Here is a 20089-nt window from a genome sequence, read left to right on the forward strand (position 1 = left end):
TTTATGCACATTTCTAAAATTGTTTCAAACGCTCTTCTAACGTGTTCTCCTATAATAAGTACAAACTTTATTCCCCAACTCTTTTACTTTTAAATGATAATTTACATCATAGTTGTCATATTTCAAACCTCGACAAAATTAAGTAGACATTGCAAAAGGAAGTACATAACTCTGATATTTGCTCTATAGACGACTAAGTATACACATAAAATCCTTAGTAGATTTTTTTTTTACCGTCCTTTTAAAGTTCCCTAAACACACATTTCAATACGAAAACTATATTTAGACAGCATGGTCTTTAAAGTTAAGTGCTTATAAATTATTTCAAGTATCAAATGACCTGCAGGTAGAAAGTTATTCAAAATGTTATTTTGCAAAAGGTTACACCAATCTCACGATTGAGACTACTAGCGGTGTAAGATCTGATTGCCTTATCGAAGCATCTAATTGCATCCACTGTTATCTTTTAGCGAATTAATACAAACTAAGGGGATGTGGTATGTTTTAAATTGAGGTATCTATCCATCTGAGACCAAATGACCTAGATCGATGTTAGCAACTACAGGTCAACGTACGACCTTCAACAAAGAGCAAAACTCATACCGCATAGCAAGCAGCATGACAAAAATGTAATACAAAAAAAATCAAATGCCTGATGAATGTACAAAAGAATAAACGAAACACAAATATAATATAGAGCAACAAAACACAACCGCTGAGTTACAGGCTGCTGACAAATGACAGATACATACAGAATAGTGGGGATATACATGTGTGCCGGCGCCTCTTTACCTGGGATAGTAATGTTACAGCACCACATAAGAAAAAAAACTATAAAATCCATTTGAAAAGAGAGTGACACATCATATCGATAGAAATTACCAAAAATAACTTGCAAAAACACTTCTGACACGCACTTTTTTGTTCGTTTTTTTTTGTTTTTGTTTTTTAATTTGTTAATTTTCAGTTCTTTAGATCTCATGGCAAGGCTTTCCTCCAAGAATTTACTAATTTTTCTAACTTCCGTTTGAAAGAGGGAAACTCAGGATCAGTTGTGTCTTTGACATAACTTAAAGATACGAGTGGCGATAACTCTACTGATATTGGTCCTTCATTCACTTGTAATGGAATGATTCTTTTTGCTTTCTGTGGATCTTCCAACGACTGTATGAGAGTAATTTGTTTCCCAAATTCTGCAACTGCATCCGATTCGAGATTTTTAGTTAGAAAGATGAAAACTAGTCTACATGAGTCTAAGAGAGGTTAGAGGGCAGACGTTGACTTCCGGGTGCTAACAAATCTTCTGGTAGTGCAACTTGTAGATTGGATATATCGGGAAAATTATTCCTTAAGAATGTTTTACACTCATTTGCTTCATTCTGATCTTTATTTGCATGTAGTATCAAAATGTCTGGGCGAAAGATATCTGCAACGATTTAATTAATTTGTTCTATCATGGACAGATTATAGATACGACAGGTCATCAAAAATCTCAGTAGTATTCTCAGATCGTTCATCAGATCGTAAGCCTCTTTAATTTCAAATTAAGTAGATGGTTTAATTTCACACGTACTTATGATATAGTATTTAGATATATACAATATATTATAATAAATCAAAAACGAACGAACATAAAGATAACACGATAAACTTGGTAAAACAAATTAAAAACACCGTTGAAGGTTGGTTCAAAAAATAAAAGGGATACCATATAGAAATTCTCTTAACTGTGCCTTGGAGCAAGTATTAGAAATTTGGAGGTGGATAAAAAAAGATATGTAATAAAACAATTGTTGACCTTTGGTATTAGTTGACTCAATGTTTATTAACCCAAGATATATGACAATCAACCTCGGTCGTAGGTCGCCGTGAATATCATATATCTGGGATTGTTAAATATGTTTGTATCAACCTCATCAAAGTCAATAATTGTATATAATCATCTTTGTTTTCTGTCTAGTGGGAATGTGTAACACACTACATATTTACAAAATTAAGCTGTAGTATGATTGTCAGTGGGACAACTATCCACAAAAATAAAAAAAAGACAATCTTAAACATTTAAAGGTCTGAAACATGAGCAAAACCCATAAGATACAGTGGCGGATCCAGAAATTTTCATAAGGGGGCCTACTGACTGCATAAGAGGGGGCTCGCTCCAGTCATGCTTCAGTGATTCCCTAAATAATCAACCAAATTTTTCCCACAAAAGGGGGATGGGGCTAAGGCCTCCTGTGCCCCCTAAATCCGCCTCTGACGTACAATAAGCAGTTAAATGCCCCTGGATAGAAATTGTTCAACATTTCAAATTAGCAAAAACTGAAAGTACCATTCCAAAGTGTAGTGTACTCAGTGTTACACAAAGCTACTAGTAGTTCAAAACGCAATTCTAACAAATTAATTAATAGACCATGCTATCACTGACTACAATATAAATCAGTACACCGCTAACGAATTTAGTGTACAGAGGTCATGGGTAGACTACGACAGGATAAACAACATTATTGTAAAAATAAAATCTATTGGTTATAAGATGTCTCCATTTACATCCATATACTCCAACGAACTACTAAACAAAACAATCCCTGACTAAATAACTGACCAGTTATCTTTGCAATTTTTTCAGTCATTAAAATCCAGATTGAAACTACAGACATGGGTATAGTGAACGATTTGGGACATTTGCAATGTAGTATATTTGATGTGAGCCATTTATACCTATAGATCTGTCTTCCTCCACATCATGTTGACCTATAAAATAGATTACAAAAAATATTATGAATATTACGTGTTAAAATGATATAAAGAAAGTATGTCGAACTATTGTTTTTAGGCAGTAATCCAAAGATAAAAAACTTAAGGTACAGCTTTCTGTCCCAGCCGGATATGACAAAACATGCATGACAGAAGATATTTACTTTGTCGACTGTGCATTTGAGCTCATTCTAATCCAACTATGTTCCCTTCATATTTGTCTGTTTGTTCATCCATTATTATGATGTATTTAAAATAGCATTGTTATAACCAAAAATAAACTTTTAATATCTTGATAAGGCCCAAACAAAGTTTTAAAGGATAAATTAAACCAAAATATTATTCCAGGAAAATCTCTTTTACTAACCTTATTCATCAACACGGTCCTATGCATGTATGTTAATACATTCAGTAACATCAAAACCTAGATATGCCATGTCACTGACAATAAAGTAAATGCCTTTCACACTGAAATAATCCAGGCTGTTACTAAAGACGCGGATATAAAGTACGAGTTTGGGAAATATATACACGTCGTTAGAATGGACAAAAGAAACATAACCGCGATAAAAGGAACATCATCAATTGAATTGGTGAAAAACATAAAACATAAAACAGTTTACATTAAGAAATATATGCAATATTGTCCGCCAAATTCCATTAGAAAATGGAGGCGAAAGATATCAAATGGATGTTAAAACTAATAAGTTGAAGACAAACTGGCACCGACAAGGAAAAAAAAACAAAAAATGACGACAGTCTACAAAAACACAACACAGAAAACCTAAAACTGAGAAAATCGAACTAACACCAAAAACATAGAGCGATTTCTATTTTACCATTCTTGGAACCATCCTGTCTTTAACATAAATTATGTCATTTGATTGCATTGTCTACTTTCATATGAAGTTTTTCTTGCAATAGTATCTCATTAATATGCAAAGTTTATTAACGACAGCTTGACACTACAAGCTTGTATTCTTCATAAAATATGATTAACGTTAAATCCATGTTTGTTGGTTGATTTGTACAACACCGCATTGATTTGGTCGTATGTGGACCATTTGTTTCCATTAAATGTTATATGTACCTGGCTATTTATACTTATCATTATTAATATTATTATTATTATTATTATTAGCAAGAATAGATCGTTTTAAAAAGTTGATATTAAATGTGAGCCATGTATACCTATAGGTCTGTCTTCTTCTAGATCATGTTGACCTATAACAGAAAAAAATATGAATATTACGTGTTAAAATAATTCAAAATAGTATGTGGGAGTATCAGTTTTGATACAGTATTCCACAAATTAACATTTTAAGCTTTAGTTCTCTGTCTTCATCTGACATAAAAAAAAAACAAGTATGGCTGGATGATGCGTTCATATCTAAAATAGCAAATGACACTGTTATCATAAAAAAATTAACTAGAAAGTAGTAATACCTCGATAAGTTCCAAGCAATATAAGATATTATATTATAAGTCGTTATGGAATATGTGTTTCACAAATAACGACTGATATGTTCTAAGTGGCGTAGCCACAATCCCATCCTCTTTTTCTCGAATGAGAGGTCATTGCACTCACATGATCAACACGACGGGTGCAACATGTGGAACATTATCTGCTTACTCATCCGGCGCATCTCAGATCACCCCTTATTGTGTTTAACAGGGGTTCGTGTTCCTCTTGCATTAGGTTTAGTGTTTTCTTCTTGCTTTTTATTTTTTTCCATGTCCGTGTTGTTTATACCGGTAGCAGTCTTGCCTATCCTTTGTCATAAAATGGTTTAATCTAATATTTCACAGTCGGCCAAGTTTTAGGGTTAGAAAATTTAGATGGCCGATGGTTTACGAAATTGTTCTAGTTTTAGGGTAAGATCAGAGTCAATTACCAATCCGCTATTGATGATGCATAATAACTTGATTTAACTTATCAACGTTATATACAGGAGTTACAGGATGGGTTTCACATGTGGATCATGATCTTCTTTTTTTTTCTGGAGCACCTGACAATACCCCGAACTGTTGGTGGGGTTCGTGTTGCTCAGTCTTTAGTTCTATATTTAGTGTGTTGTAGACTGTTTGTTCGTTTTTCGTTTTTGCCATGTTATTGTCAGTTCGTTTTCGACTTATGAATTACAATATCCTTATGTATCTTCTGCCTCTCTTTTAACATCCTTCTGTTTACCTTACAAAACATTGTGTAAGATTAAACAGCTGAAAATACGACAAGCTTCTCGGATTGTTAACTTGCTATATCACAGTCCGCATGACGCATGTCAACCTTTTCGAACGAATTATTGCCACTCCAGGCCGTCCAGTCTGCATTGCTCGTATTCCTTAACGCTGTATGTGTGACGGAGAAGTAATAAATTCTCCCTTTGAAGTTTTCGATATAACCAAGCCGAATATATCATAGCTGCATTTGACAATTGAAAAAATATTTATTTTTCAGTGTATAAAATATTGGATATAATGTACCAGTGTCCATTAAGTACGACATGGGTGGATGCCCATTGACATAGCAGAAGAGGGTAAGTAGGCGAAAACGCAACTCAAAATATGGAGTATGGTGTATGGTTGGCATGGGATTTGCTTTATTTTGGACGTCAATAAACTAATCGTAGAGACCAATATTAAAAAAACATTGAATAATTTGCTTCTATTTTGAAGGAAAAGGAAAAGAAATAATTTGCTCCTATTTTGAAGGAAAAGGAAAAGAAAGAATAACCACCACACACTTGTACTACCTGTACTAGAAACCGATATGGCACCTCCAAAACCATGGAAACAGGTGTTCAGGTCAGGTTATTGTAGACTATTGGAGAGAAAAACTGTACTGTATTAAACGTCATCATGGATAACGATACGAACACCATAGCGAGAATACGCATCAAAATATACCATGAAATAGAATAATTGAGTAATATCATGGATATGGGTCGTACAAGATTATAACTTTCAACAAATTGTACAAAATGACCCACAATCCATAGCCGAAAATATTTCAGCACTTGTTCGGCATATATCTAATTGTCAGGATCATTGTAATTAAAGCTTGTACAGATATCTGCAAAACCCAAACAATTACAGACCTACTATCCAGTTGAAAAAAAAATGAGTATTAGAGCTGTACTTCAATTCATTTTTGTAAATTATATCGAAGAAGAAGAAATAAACACATTAACAGCTTGTGCATCAACAAAGAATAACAAAGAGTTATTCGATAACATGGTTGCATATAAGCATGATCAAGCACCAAATAAGTTATGTTGTGTGCTTCAGAGAGCATAGAAAATCGAGTTACATGCGCCGCCCCCAAACACTCATATGATGTACACTCATATTGTAATATATCTCGAATGAAAACGAGGAGTGTTTGACATTATATAAACATGATATAATCATTAAAAATTGCATATTTTGGCTTTAATATTGATTCACTTATAGGGTCTTTGCATCGGAATTAAACATATTTATTCTAAAACCAGTTGTTGGCATGGCACGGGTTATGTTTTTCTCATATATTTTATGACGGTATAATACTAAACCCCTAACAGGAGGGATTGTGCATGATATTCATATGATGAAGACATTATCTTTCAATCAGTTTAATTGAGGTCTGGAGCTGGCATGTCAGTAACTGCTAGTAGTCTGTTGTTATTTATGTATTATTGTCATTTGGTTATTTTCTTTTGTTTCCTATTCTGACATCGGACTCGGACTTCTCTTGAACTGAGTATTACTGTGCGTACTGTTGTACGTTTGTTTTTTCTACATTGGCTAGAGGTATAGGGGGAGGGTTGAGATCTCAAAAAACATGTTTAACCCCGCCGCATGTTTGCACCTGTCCCAAGTCAGGAGCCTCTGGCCTTTGTTAGTCTTGTATCATTTTTAATTTTAGTTTCTTGTGTATAATTTGGAGTTAAGTTTGACGTCCATTATCACTGAATTAGTATACATATTTGTTTAGGGGCCAGCTGAAGGACGCCTCCGAGTGCGGGAGTTTCTCGCTGCATTGAAGACCCATTGGTGGCCTTCGGCTGTTGTCTGATCTATGGTCGGGTTGTTGTCTCTTTGACATTCCCCATTTCCATTCTCAATTTTATGATCATGATAAAGCACCAAACTAGTTCTAGAGAGAGGCGAAGATACAAAAGGATATGCAAACTCATAATTAGAAGACAAACTGACAACGGTTAAAATCTTGTTTAATTAATTTCCACTTACAAGTACAGCGAAGAATAATGGAGATCTTATTGAAAAAAAAGTCGATACAGATTACATCTAGGCCTCTGAAGACTAGTACCAAATGCGTTTTTTTTTTCTTTTACTTGAATATACATGCCTTTGTAGAAACAAAAACCAAAGTGAATGAATTACACTCATAGTATTGTTTACAATTCTACATGCGTGTAGAAAAATTATATCTACTGAAACAACAGGGGCATTTAATACGTGTATTCCTTATATTGATATGGTAACAACAAACATGACAAGTGTTTGTATAAACATATGGTGGATTCAGAATAATTGTGTACTCCCTTTTGTAATTTGAGGTCTAAATGGTATCATCATTTTATTGATAATAACTGAGTAAATACCTATAAAAAGAAAGTCCCTTTCATTTTTTTGCGACATTTTTTTTGTTTTTTTTTTTATTGTTGTATTTTATAGATAAACTGACTTGGGATTTTATATTAAAAAAAAACCAGATACATGTATCTATAATTGTACATAACATTTGTTATAGTTTTTAAAAGCATATAATTTATAATCGTTCATTTGTAAATGCCATGCTTAATTCTTTCAGATTTATATGACCAAGTAAATTTAAAGAGATGATATTTTCGTGTATTGCCAATAAAAGTGAGAAAACTGAAATTGTTTTTGAAAAAATAAATGTTTACAAAAAATATTGAAAAAATTATCAATAATCAACACAAATAAAAAGAAACAGATGATATTGTACATACTCGAAATACTAGATTGGTTACTGGTCTGGTAGTTGCCTCGTAAACCTTTGCAAATCGATTCTTCTTTAACTGTAAGTAAATTAAATAGGATTTGATTTTTAGACTAGGTTTGTTTCTCTATTGTTCTACGAATAATTTATATCCTTAAATCTCATATGCCTTCCTTTAAACGCTGAGGGTCCATACATGTGGTAAAATATGAATATATTGCATGTCAGTTGATAGACAATCTCATAATTTGTGCTGGTTGGTCTAATTTTTTTTCATGTTGTAGGCATTATAAAACAAACAAGGAAGCATATAAACAGATTATGTGATACGAAAAATACCTTAATAGTCTCATTAGAATATAAATAATTCATGAGGGTTAGAATTTACATCGCTTTTAAACACAGGTTGGCCACTTATACCAATATGTTATCCCTTGCTTTAATTCGTTGTAATATATTAGGGGTAAAGGGCCTGACATTGGATATAACTTCCTTTGTAACATTAGTTCCATATGGTAGAATCATTCTGGAATATTATTATTTCCAAAAAATAAAAATATAAAAGTATTTGTTCATTACGGAATAAATGGGTTCGCACATTTGTTCCAACAGAAACAGGTATTATCGTATTGTTTATAACAAATTTTCAAGAGGAACTTCATTTAGGGAAACACATCAACATTGACAGACTAATCCGTAGTAAATAAATATAAATTCAAACCCTCATAAATTTTGTCTTTAAGAATTATACCTCAAAGTTAGCTAAGCCCTTATATTTTCGTTTATTCGAATTTGTATTCTCTTGTTTTAGACTTTCAATGTTTGTGTTCAATATAAAGATACATGATGGGAAATGCTTTTTTCACAACCCTTTTTCGAACAGTGCTTAAATAAGATAACGAGACCAATTTTCATCGGTCAGCGGCTTACCGACGACATCCAAATTCATGCGGCTTATGAACATGAACCACCTTATACAATAAGCATTTAATTTCCAACGTTTGTTCTAAGCCATTTTGATACATATGAAGAGACGGGAAATCAAATACGTTGTATCACAACAGTGATGATCTAATGACTTATAGGTGCATGTCTGTATTTGAAATATATATCTGCATTAAAGACAAATGTTACAGACGACTGTACTTTCCAATTTTTTAGACAAGTAATACAATCTACATCACTCATTTCTATGCATTTATGTATTAATGCAATTCATTCTTACTGTAGGCATATCAGTCTATCATTTTTTAGGATGTTTATCTGATGCGTTATCATGCTAGGAAGTAAATCTGTACCTTCAACTTGACTTTCTTCATGAGAACTTGATTCCATCCTTTTGTTTATTTGTTCAATTTCTTCTGTTAGCCTGTCAATCTAAAACAAATGAAACAATTACATGAATATTAAACTCGAACTGAATCTTCCTTTAGTGGTCACAAACGTTCATTTAAAAGTTAAATTAATATCAATAAGCGGTTTCCTTCTTATCATCTGGAAACCAAATGTGTGCAAGACGGACAAACGAAAGGACAGACAGACGGACATGAGGATTCTTATTAAATACTGTCGACTCTGTGAGACGTTTGCATGATAATGATCCTGTGAAATACTAAGGTAGTTCGTTTGCCATTTTAAAGGTGTTGCAATTCATATGGGAGCATTTTTTGCACTGTCGAGTTGATTATAAACAAAGTCTAATTTTCAAAATTAATAAAGTGCAGCCTTTGTTGGAGACTGTATGTTCCATTTAGATATCTTTTGTCATTTTGTGTTTTTTGTGTTTTTTGTGTTATTGTTTTTGTTAGACTGTTTACTTCATCATTATAATTCATCCATTCATATTTCGTGTAGAGACCATTTTAAACACGTACAACAAAGGTTTTGTTTCATCAGATGTATGTTCCATTTTATAGAAACATTCGAGTCCAACTGGCAAATATCAATCATGTGACAGATGAACGTGGTTTTTCAGAACGAAATATACATGAAATTTCAAGGATGTCTGGAGATAAGAACTAAATCTTAATATGTTTACCCTTACCCTTGGAAGATGCAAGACAATGTGTGCCTCCATAAAACGACTAAGGTTAGTTACAATAATAGCACAGATAGCACAGATACAGAAAACCATGGGACAAAGCAATATCAACCAACTATTAAAAACATAAACACTTAATATTTGTCCAATATCAAAATTGTGATTTTATTATACTCACTAGTAAACAAATTTTGATCTGAACAGCTCTTTAAAGACTCAACAAAAAATTACTAAGTAGTTTTAAGTCTTTCCGTCAATTTGCAGTCGTATAAACTGTGGTAAATTATGTACTGTTAAGTCAATTCACTTGCAGTCAATTAAGATCTGTTCAGTCTTTGTTAGACTGTTAAGTAGTTTTTATTAGCCTGTACACACCAACAACATTGTGAATTGTTTAAAAGCATGTAATTGACTGCAAGCGAATTATCTGTACTCTAATCGAATAAACCGCAAAGGATAGGTCTAAAATTTGAAAAAAGACTGAATAATTATTGTTCAGACTTTTCAGATGATTTTAATATCAAAATGACTATTTAGGATTGAAATTCGTTTACTAGTGCTACATATAAAACCTTTAAATTAAGGAATATATCTCATTTATACAAACTCTGATTCCTTGCCCTGCTTTGGGTATTCATTTTTGTTAAAAAATTGTATCAGCTCGTGGTTTATTGTCAAAATGTACATCTGGTGCATCAACATTGGTATCGTTAATGTTTTTACTTGAAAGTTAGTTTAAGGATAAGGTGCGTCAATGTGTTTTGAAAAATATTAATAATGAGAAACCCAAAAGAAAATGTATTATTAGTTCTTCAAACTATGTGCTGTACCTTCACTGAAATCGTATAAACTTCGTCTTTCATTTGTTCTAGACTGTCGCATTTCTCTTCTAGTAACTTCAGCTGGGTTTCAATAGGTTTTAAACTGGTATTTCTTTGGTGGTTCAATTCTCTCGATCTTTCAACTAATTTTGCTTCTTCTCTTTTCAAGGAATTCTGGATTTCTTCGAATTTTCTTTCTAATGCTTTTTTGTCATCTGTCTCTGCTTTGCCAAGTTCAGTTTGATGTGTTTGTATTTCTTCTAATTTATTTTGTAACTGTTTTGTAATTGTCTTCTCGTAATGTTTATGTTCTTCCATTGTAGTCTCTATTATTTTAGTTCGATCTGCGTGTTGATATTGTTTATTTTCCAACTGTTTTACATTAGCCTGAAGTTCTTGTAATTGTTTCAAATGGACTATAATATAAAAAAAAATAATATAAACATTGTAAAATAGTTTGTTGAAATCATTTATTAGCCAACTGATTAATTTATCTATTGCTTAGACGCCAAGTTTTAACTACAATCGAAACAATGCCAAGTATAGCCAACTGAGCATTGTTACAGATTAGTATGCCATTATGGATAACCCAGTCATTATGAAAAGAAACAAACTAAAGATGGCTGACTTCTTTCAAGAGTAGAACTTCTTGAGTAAATAATCATAGATCAAAGAAATTTAACATCACAAATATCTTTTATGTTAATAATGTCTGAATTGTAGTTCTTTTGGTATGAAAGGTATTTTGATATTAAATTGTTTTAAACCAACTTCATAAGGAATGGTTTGTCAATAATGACCTCGTTATATTGCTCTGTTGGGTGTAAAAGGCATTGTTTTAAAGTACTTAGTTGATAAGACAATTCCTCTAGATCTGTTTATATGAAAATAATGAGATTTAGTAAGATTTTCAATGAGATAACTATTCACCAAAGTCTAAATCAATCTGTTTAAAATATTTCTGGATCTGATAACAGCCTGTTCTTTTTAATGTTCTGGTAATTATAACTTCAGCCATTTACCTTTCAGCTTCCAAAGTTGGGAAGTTGTGTATCATTTAGACAATATCCAAAAGGTGTTTGAATCACATAGAAGAAAGGAGCGTTGTCAGATCCTTGTAATCTAAGCGTGGACACAGGATTTGTATTCCAACCAGACTGAGTCCATATGACGATGATAATTAACTAAAGATTACCGTATGACCTTCTACAATAAGCAAAACTAATACCGTATAGTATGCTATAGAAGACCTGACAAGAAAAATATGAAACAATTCAAACAAAATACCAACATCATAATTGATAACATACTGATCAACGAACACTAAATAGGGCAGACTTGAAACAACAACAACTACTGAACCTCGGGCTCCCTACCTGAGACATGCACATACAATACATGTATGTTGCGGGGTTGAATATTTTTGTGTGTGCTCAATCTTCCCCCCAACCTTGAGCAGTGGTAAAAACAGAGTTCAATAGCAAACTGCCAAAACAGTTGAAAACGGCTGAAATCAATAGACCAGTATACGAAGCACAAATACAATTAACATAAAGAAAAAGACACAAAATACAGATCCAAGAGCACTCGCATCCTTGTTGCTTAATAAGTATTATCTCTGTTTAGTTAGTTAAAAGATGTATTAAATAATGGGGGTTTTAATAATAGTCCTGCTATACGTCCAAGTAGTCAGTTTTAATGGCCGAGCAGGCTGTAATGTCCTTATGCGTTTGCTCTAAATCTAAATCATCGTAAAAGAAACGAAGGCAAAAGGAACAGGTTAAATAAGGCTTGGTACGTTCTAATGTGCACTCAAAACTTATATTTCAAACAAATATAAGATTTGTAATTAACTGTTAAGATTTAACATACATGTATATGAATATATTTTAAACGTAAATGATTCTTTGAACGTTTTCCATAAGTGCATATATAAAGCAGACAGTTATATTGGTTCGGGAACTCAGTTATCGACCTATGATTTTCGTTGTCTACACATATAGTCCCTTCTGTGGACATTGTTTAAGTTGCATTTTTTTTCATACCCTTTCCAAATTCATTTCTTCATGTTTTATGCCTCAAATGGCAAGTAGGGGGATGAAATTAAACTGTAAAAAAATTGGGTCATTAATTTTAAAGTGAAGTAGTGATTTGGTCTAGCTGTAAAAGGTTAAAATTATCGTATATCGGGTATTTTTCGCGTGTGTCTAATTTTCGCTTTGTTCGCGGCAGCTAAAGAAACGCGAAAATTTGATCCCGCGTAAATTATACTGCGTATTCCCAGATTTATCATTGTTCAAAAGTTTCATTTTTTAATTTACACATACATAGAACACCTTTTGACAACACAGCAATCAGTGGCAGGTTAAAAAATGTTAATTAGCGACGATCTATTGATTGGTGTCATAACACGAACATTTGGATCTGATGTAAAATTAAAATCAAAATAAATCACATTTACACGGACATTTGTTTATCTGTAATGATCAAAACCTTCAATTTGTAGCAATGTCTTTAATTATTTTATGTTCCTTGAAAGTTCACTGAATTATGTGTATTTTCGTTTGTAGTACTCATATTTATTTGCAATCGATTACCTGTCAGTGCCACATGTGGAGCAGGATCTGCTTACTCTTCCGGAGCACCTGAGATCACCCCAGTTTTTGGTGGGGTTCGTGTTGCTTAGTCTGTAGTTTTCTATGTTCTGTCATCTGTACTTTTATTTGTCTGTTTGTCTTTTTATTTTTGGCCATGGCGTTGTCAGTTTGTTTTCGATCTATGAGTTTGACTGTCCCTCTGGTATCTTTCGTCCCTCTTTTTCAATCAAGTTTATTTTGTTAACAATACTATACAGTTATTTTTTCGCGTGTATTTTCCCATTCTGCGAAAATTATACACAGTGAAAATTTAACCTGCCCATTTTGTCATCAAATCGCGACAAAAAGCCGACGCGAAAAAAAAACCCGATATACAGTAGTATGTTTGAGGCTGTCAAAAGAATTCAAGACCCTCTTTAAATAAAATTGTCGATATATTGAGATAGAGCTGATGAAATTTTCTGTAATTTTGATATAATTTGTCCCAAAAGTAGTACACCACACTGTAAAAATATCATTGAGAAAGCGCAGTTGGGATTTTTTTTAATTTTCATTTATTTTCTTAAAGAAATGCACTACGATATACATGTGTTCTCGGGCCTATTGACAGCATTTGCATATCTCTATTCCATATTTACATACATGATGGTACGAGTTGCCTTTTCTGTCAATCCCTTTCCCCTCAAATTCGCAGCTATTAGCATAAAATGTTACTTGACTTCGTTTGATCAAAAGACGACACGAAGTAAACCGTAGAACATTAACCCTTTAAATGCGGGAAAAACAACCAAACGTTTAGCTATAAGCATTTCATTAGTAATATATTATATTTCCACAAGTATCATTGACATACCAAAAATTAGAAAATAAGGAGATGCCAATGAGACAACTATCAACTTAATTTAAAAGAAGTGGATGTAAGCAATTAGGCAACCGTTTGACCTTCAACAATTAGAAAAACACATACCTTATAGTCGGCTGAAAAAGGACCTGACATGAAAAATATGAAACAATTCAATGGAGAAAACTAATGGCTTAATTTGTAACAAAACAATTTACGAAAAACAAATATGACAGACATGATCCAACGACAACCACTGAACTACAGGTTCTTGACTTAGGACAGGCACATAAAGAAGGGTGGGGGGGGGGGGGGGGGGGGAGGGGTTGGTTAAAGGCAACAGTAGTATACCGCTGTTCAAAAGTCATAAATCGATTGAAAGGAAACAAATCTGGGTTACAAACTAAAACCGAGGAAAACACATCAATTATAAGAGGAAAACAACGGAACATAAACACTGAAATGCAACAAAAACAAACGCCAACATACATAGAAACGGACTATTTGATAACAACTGCCATATTCCTGACTTGGTACAGGACATTTTAGAAAAAAATTGTGGGTTGAACCTGGTTTTATGGTTAGCCAAACCTCCCGCTTATATGGCAATGTAAAAAATATCGCTAAAATGACAACACTACGTGACAGGAATACAGTACAAACAAACGCAAGAACACTTAGCACAGAGAAACGCATAAATAAATAAATATAATAGTACATTAGTATCATGTGAACCGCAGAATAACAGCGAACATCTACCATTAACAACAGCACAGGATACCACAAACTGTGACGTATTTTTGTGACGTATATGTAATCTTGAAATTCATACAATTAAATGGAACGAGATCGAATAATTAACAATAACTTACACAATACTAGTCCAAATAGTTATCATGACAATGACGGTATTGAAAGGCTATTTTAAATTAATGCTGTGACGACGTCATAATTATTTGGACTAACAAAATACTTTATCCATGGAAAATGGAAATTAACTCGACTATAGTGACAAATTAAGTGTGAGGTCGTCCATCAATATTGAGGAAAAGATCAAGGTATGAAGCAGCCCTTCTAAAATCAATAGTATCCTTAATTTCAAGTTCACAGGGATATATGAGATGAAAGTTTTGACTGAAATATAGGTTATTCAGTAATAGGACATCATTAATATATCTGAAAGTAAAATTAAAGAATTTTGCAAGGTGCTTTTTTTACCATTTACAGTACTTGCAACCTTAGGCGTTACTGTTTGACGTGAACTTGACTGATCGGTGAATGATCGGTGACGGATGTTTGACTGATCGATGACTGATCGGTGATCGATGACCCATAGAATCCGTCAGATACGTCAAATAGGCTATGTGAGAGTTACCGTGACAACGTTCAGCGATCGATCAGTAAAATTAATTGTATGCACGGATCGGACGGATACGTATATAATTAAACTTCTTATGTAAAACGAACTCCACAGTTTTTACAGTCAATAAACGCGGACCTCTACGAAGACACCTTTACTGGTTAATTATGTAACACCAGAAGTCCATTACTAGTCTAATGTTATCATTTAAAGTAAGTACTCTTTTTGTTGTCGTTAGATGATGAAAATAAAAATAGTAGAACAGTAAAGATACATACAGCTTTGTTTGGATTAATTAATTTAGAGTGTTGTTTTAATTTTTGTTCTAGATTACCAATATTTCTTCTTCTTATAACATATAATGCAATGTTATTTCTGATTAGTTATTTAAAAGGCCTCAAGAAAAGTTTCTTTGATAGAATTTAAAAAAAATTAGTATTTGATTTTGGTTCTTTATGTACATCAGGATTGGTTGTTTTTCATAAAATATTCTGAATTTCAGGGAAAAGATACTAAATTTTTGTTCGTGTTGCTTGAAAATGTAAATATGTCTTCTTTTGTATCAGAAATATTTCAACGCCAATTGCAATCAGTCATAATTAATGCATTCCGATAAGTTCTTTTGTATAAGATATTTGTAACTTATTATTTCAAAGTCTTCCAATAAGATTTTTTTTGTAAGAATTTTGATAATGTAAGGAGAATAATACTTAAACTTTTGTTTTGTGTTGAATACGAATGCAATCATTTCTTTATATTGATAGAAATTATAAACCGTCATTTAATTTCGGTACATTTTGTACATCAGGATTGGTTGTTTTTCATAAAATATGCTTAATTTCAGGGAAAAGATACTAAATTTTTGTTCGCATTGCTTAAATATGCAAATATTTCTTCTTTTATATCAGAAATAATTCAACTTCAATTGCAATCAGTCAGTATCAATGACTTTAGATAAGTAATTTTGTATAAAATGAGAATCATTGAAGGATAAATATGCATAAACTGTTGTTTTTGTTAGATAAGAATGCAATAATTTCTTTATTTTGATAGAAATTATGAACTGTCATTTGATGTTGGTTTTTTTTGTACATCAGGATTGGTTGTTTTTCATAAGATATTCTGAATTTCAGGGAAAAGATACTAAATTTTTGTTCGTGTTGCTTGAAAATATAAATAAGTCTTCTTTTGTATCAGAAATAATTCAACGCCAATTGCAATCAGTCATAATTAATGCATTCAGATAAGTTCTTTTGTATAAGATATGAATAGTTTACTGATAAATATACATAAACTTTTGTTTTTGTTTGATAAAAATTCAATATTCCTCTATTTCAATTTAAATTATTGACTGCCTATGGCTTTTTGTACTTTTTATGGTTTAGGATTGGTTGTTTTTTATAAAACAAAATAATATCTGAGAAAATATACTAAAATGTTGTTCGCATTGATTAAAATTACCAATTTTTCTTCTTTTGATAAAAAATAATGCAATGTTATTTGTAACTTGTTATTTCAAAGTCTTCCAATAAGATTTTTTTTGTAAGAATTTTGATAATGTAAGGAGAATAATACTTAAACTTTTGTTTTGTTTTGAATACGAATGCAATAATTTCTTTATATTGATAGAAATTATGAACCTTCATTTGATTTCGGTACATTTTGTACATCAGGATTGGTTGTTTTTCATAAAATATGCTGAATTTCAAGGAAAAGATACTAAATTTTTGTTCGCATTGCTCAAATCTGCAAATATTTCTTCTTTTATATCAGAAATAATGCAACTGCAATTGCAATCAGTCATTATAAATGCCTTCAGTTAAGTAATTTTGTATAAAATGTGAATCATTGAAGGATAAATATGCATAAACTTTTGTTTTTGTTAGATAAGAATGCAATAATTTCTTTATTTTGATAGAAATTATGAACCATCATTTGATTTTGGTTCTTTTTGTACATCAGGTTTGGTTGTTTTTCATAAAATATGCTGAATTTCAGGGAAAAGATAATTAATTTGTGTTAGCGTTTCTTAAAAATGCAAATACTTCTTCTTTTATATCAGAAATAATTCAACGTCAATTGCAATCAGTCATAAGTAATGCATTCAGATAAGTACTTTTATATAAGATATGAATAATTTAAGGATACCTTTACATAAACTTTTGTTTTTTTTAAATAAGAATTCAATAATTTCTCTTTTTTAATGGAAATTATTTAACGCCTATGGCTTTTTGAACTTTTTATGGTTCAGGATTTGTTGTATTTCGTAAAATATGTTGAATTTAAGGCAAAAGATTCTAAATGTAATGTTCGCATTGCTTAAAAATACAAATATTTCTTCTTTTATATCAGAAATAATGCAACGTCAATTGCTATCAGTCATTATAAATGCCTTTATATAAGTATTTTTTAATAAAATGTGAATAAATGAAGGATAAATATGCATATACTTTTGTTTTTGTTGAACAAGAATGCAATAATTTCTTTATTTGAATGGAAATTATTGACTGTCATTAGATGTTTGTACTTTTCATAGTTTAGTATTGGTTGTTTTTCATAAAAGTAAAAGAAGATCATAGAAAATATCCTTAAATGTTGTTCGCATTGTTTAAAATTACTAGTTTCTCTTGTTTTGTTAAAAAATAATGCAATGTTATTTGTAACTAGTTATTTCAAAGGCTTCAAGATTATTTTTTTTATAAGAATTTTAATATTGTAAGTAGAATAAGGCTTAAACTTTTGTTGGTGTTGTAAAAGAAAGTAATAATATCTTCATTTTGATAGAAATAATGAATTATTATTTGATTTCAGTACTTTTTGGACATCAGGATTGGTTGTTTTTCATAAAATATGTTGAATTTAAGGGATCAGATACTAAATTTAATATTCGCATTCATACCTGCCAACTTTTGAAAGTCCCAAAGGGGCATTGCATAAAAATACAAATATTTCTTCTTTTATATCAGAAATAGTGCAATGCAGTTGCTATCAGTCATTATAAATGCCTTTAGATAAGTAATTTTTAATTGCATTTTTGTACTTTTTATAGCTTAGGATTGATTATGTTTTATTAAGTTAAAAAACTATCAGAAAAAATATACTATAATGTTGTTATCGTTGTTTAAAATTACCAATATTTTTTTATTTTTAAGAGAAATTGCAGCATTTTTATTTTTTTTTGTGATTTGTTATTTTAATGGCCTCGAGATAATTTTGTTTAAAGAATTTTAAGATTATAAGGATAAAATACTTAAAAATATTTTAAAATAATACATCGAAATTTGCAATAAATGATCATTCCATTTCATTTTTTTTTTCAAGAGCATTTCCGGAAAATAATAAAATCACTGAAAATCGCGATCAACACCGTTTTAGAAATGTCCGGGTTTGAAAAAATATAACCTAAATTAAAACGAAAATGGCCATTCTCTAATAGTAATATTTAAATTTAGTTTTATATGTATATTTCTTTTTTTTTAAATTCTTAAAACTGTGCTAAATAATTAATAAAAAAAGATGTTGATCAATTGTACTTGAATGTTTCGTATTTTCCATGTCGCCATTTTAATTAAATGAAATGAAACTAAGATTTCGTAATTTGTATTAGTTTATCATGTGACTTAGTAGATTTCAATCCGTCAGAGAGGTCGATCGGTCCTATCCGTCCGATCCGTCCGATTAGTCAAATACTATTACTATAAGTCTGACGGATTGGTGACGTGCGTTTGACGCGAACTTGACTGATCGGTGACTGATCGATGACCGCTGATTGATCGCTAAAACAGTAACGCCTAAGGTTGCAAGTACTGTAGAAGGTTCTGAATAAATTCTGCTTCATACCAGTACAAACACAAATCGGTCAGAAGGTGTGCACAATTAGTACCCATTGGAATACCGACTGTCTGTTGAAATATCAATCCTAAACTCAACAAATATATTGTCGTGTAAAAATGTTTGTGAGCGCTAAACACTCCAACTCACATGGGACAGTGGTGTAAAATCACTCAGAAGAACAACATATAAAATCAGTTGAAAAGGCCTTAACTCATCAGATCGATACAAAGAATAACAAACAAAAACACAGACAGAACATGTCAGGCCATATAACTATTCCTCATCCCTTACAACAAAAAAGACATTAAGTACAGATCTGAGAGTAATTGCAGTTACTGACAGCTAGTTCAAAGCCAATAACAACTAATAAAAGAAATCATGTATCTAAGATTAAAATATCAATCAGTATACAACCAATTGATTTAGTGTAAAGACGTCATTAACAGTAAGAGAAAAACATGACCTTGTGTAATATAAAAATATAGTTATCGACAGATTGTAGTACATGTACGTACCGTGAAAGTACATATGTGTAATATTTAGTATTGTTTTAATGTACTGATCACAAAATCAAAATTTATACCAATAAAAAGAATATTAAAAGATATAATTACAGTGTTGAATAGGTAACCTTTTTAGGTACAGCCATAGTTAATATCACTGTTTACATAAGCTGCATTACAAAATTTGACAAATGATATCCATAACAGTAGTTGAGAACAAACATGAAACAGTCAGACATTCTTTTTTCTTGGGTATTGCTTAACACACGGTCAGTTTGAAATCTTCCTTTGATATATGAAGAGTTCCAAAACTTTCGTAACAATTTCATACAAATATGAGTTTCACTGCAATAACGTACGCTTACTGTA

The 20089-nt window shown here is 31.6% G+C and overlaps 1 protein-coding gene across 5 annotated transcripts in view; it reads right to left on the bottom strand.

The window, feature by feature from the left end:
• Positions 1-20089, bottom strand: part of LOC127724240 (uncharacterized) — a 136690-nt gene that overhangs the window by 108219 nt on the left and 8382 nt on the right. For 4 of the 5 annotated variants that reach the window (XM_052231163.1, XM_052231164.1, XM_052231165.1 and 1 more), the window contains exons 3-7: positions 10595-11001; positions 9022-9100; positions 7734-7802; positions 3946-3978; positions 2719-2751 (exon numbers count right to left, since the gene is read on the bottom strand). In XM_052231163.1, the coding sequence (XP_052087123.1) occupies positions 2719-2751; positions 3946-3978; positions 7734-7802; positions 9022-9100; positions 10595-11001 (621 nt within the window). The remainder of the gene's footprint in view (positions 1-2718; positions 2752-3945; positions 3979-7733; positions 7803-9021; positions 9101-10594; positions 11002-20089) is intronic. The other variant, XM_052231167.1, reaches the window with a different exon arrangement.

The sequence above is a fragment of the Mytilus californianus genome, unplaced genomic scaffold, assembly GCF_021869535.1.
Source record: "Mytilus californianus isolate M0D057914Y unplaced genomic scaffold, xbMytCali1.0.p SCAF_14, whole genome shotgun sequence".
Classification (NCBI taxonomy): Eukaryota; Metazoa; Mollusca; class Bivalvia; order Mytilida; family Mytilidae; genus Mytilus; species Mytilus californianus.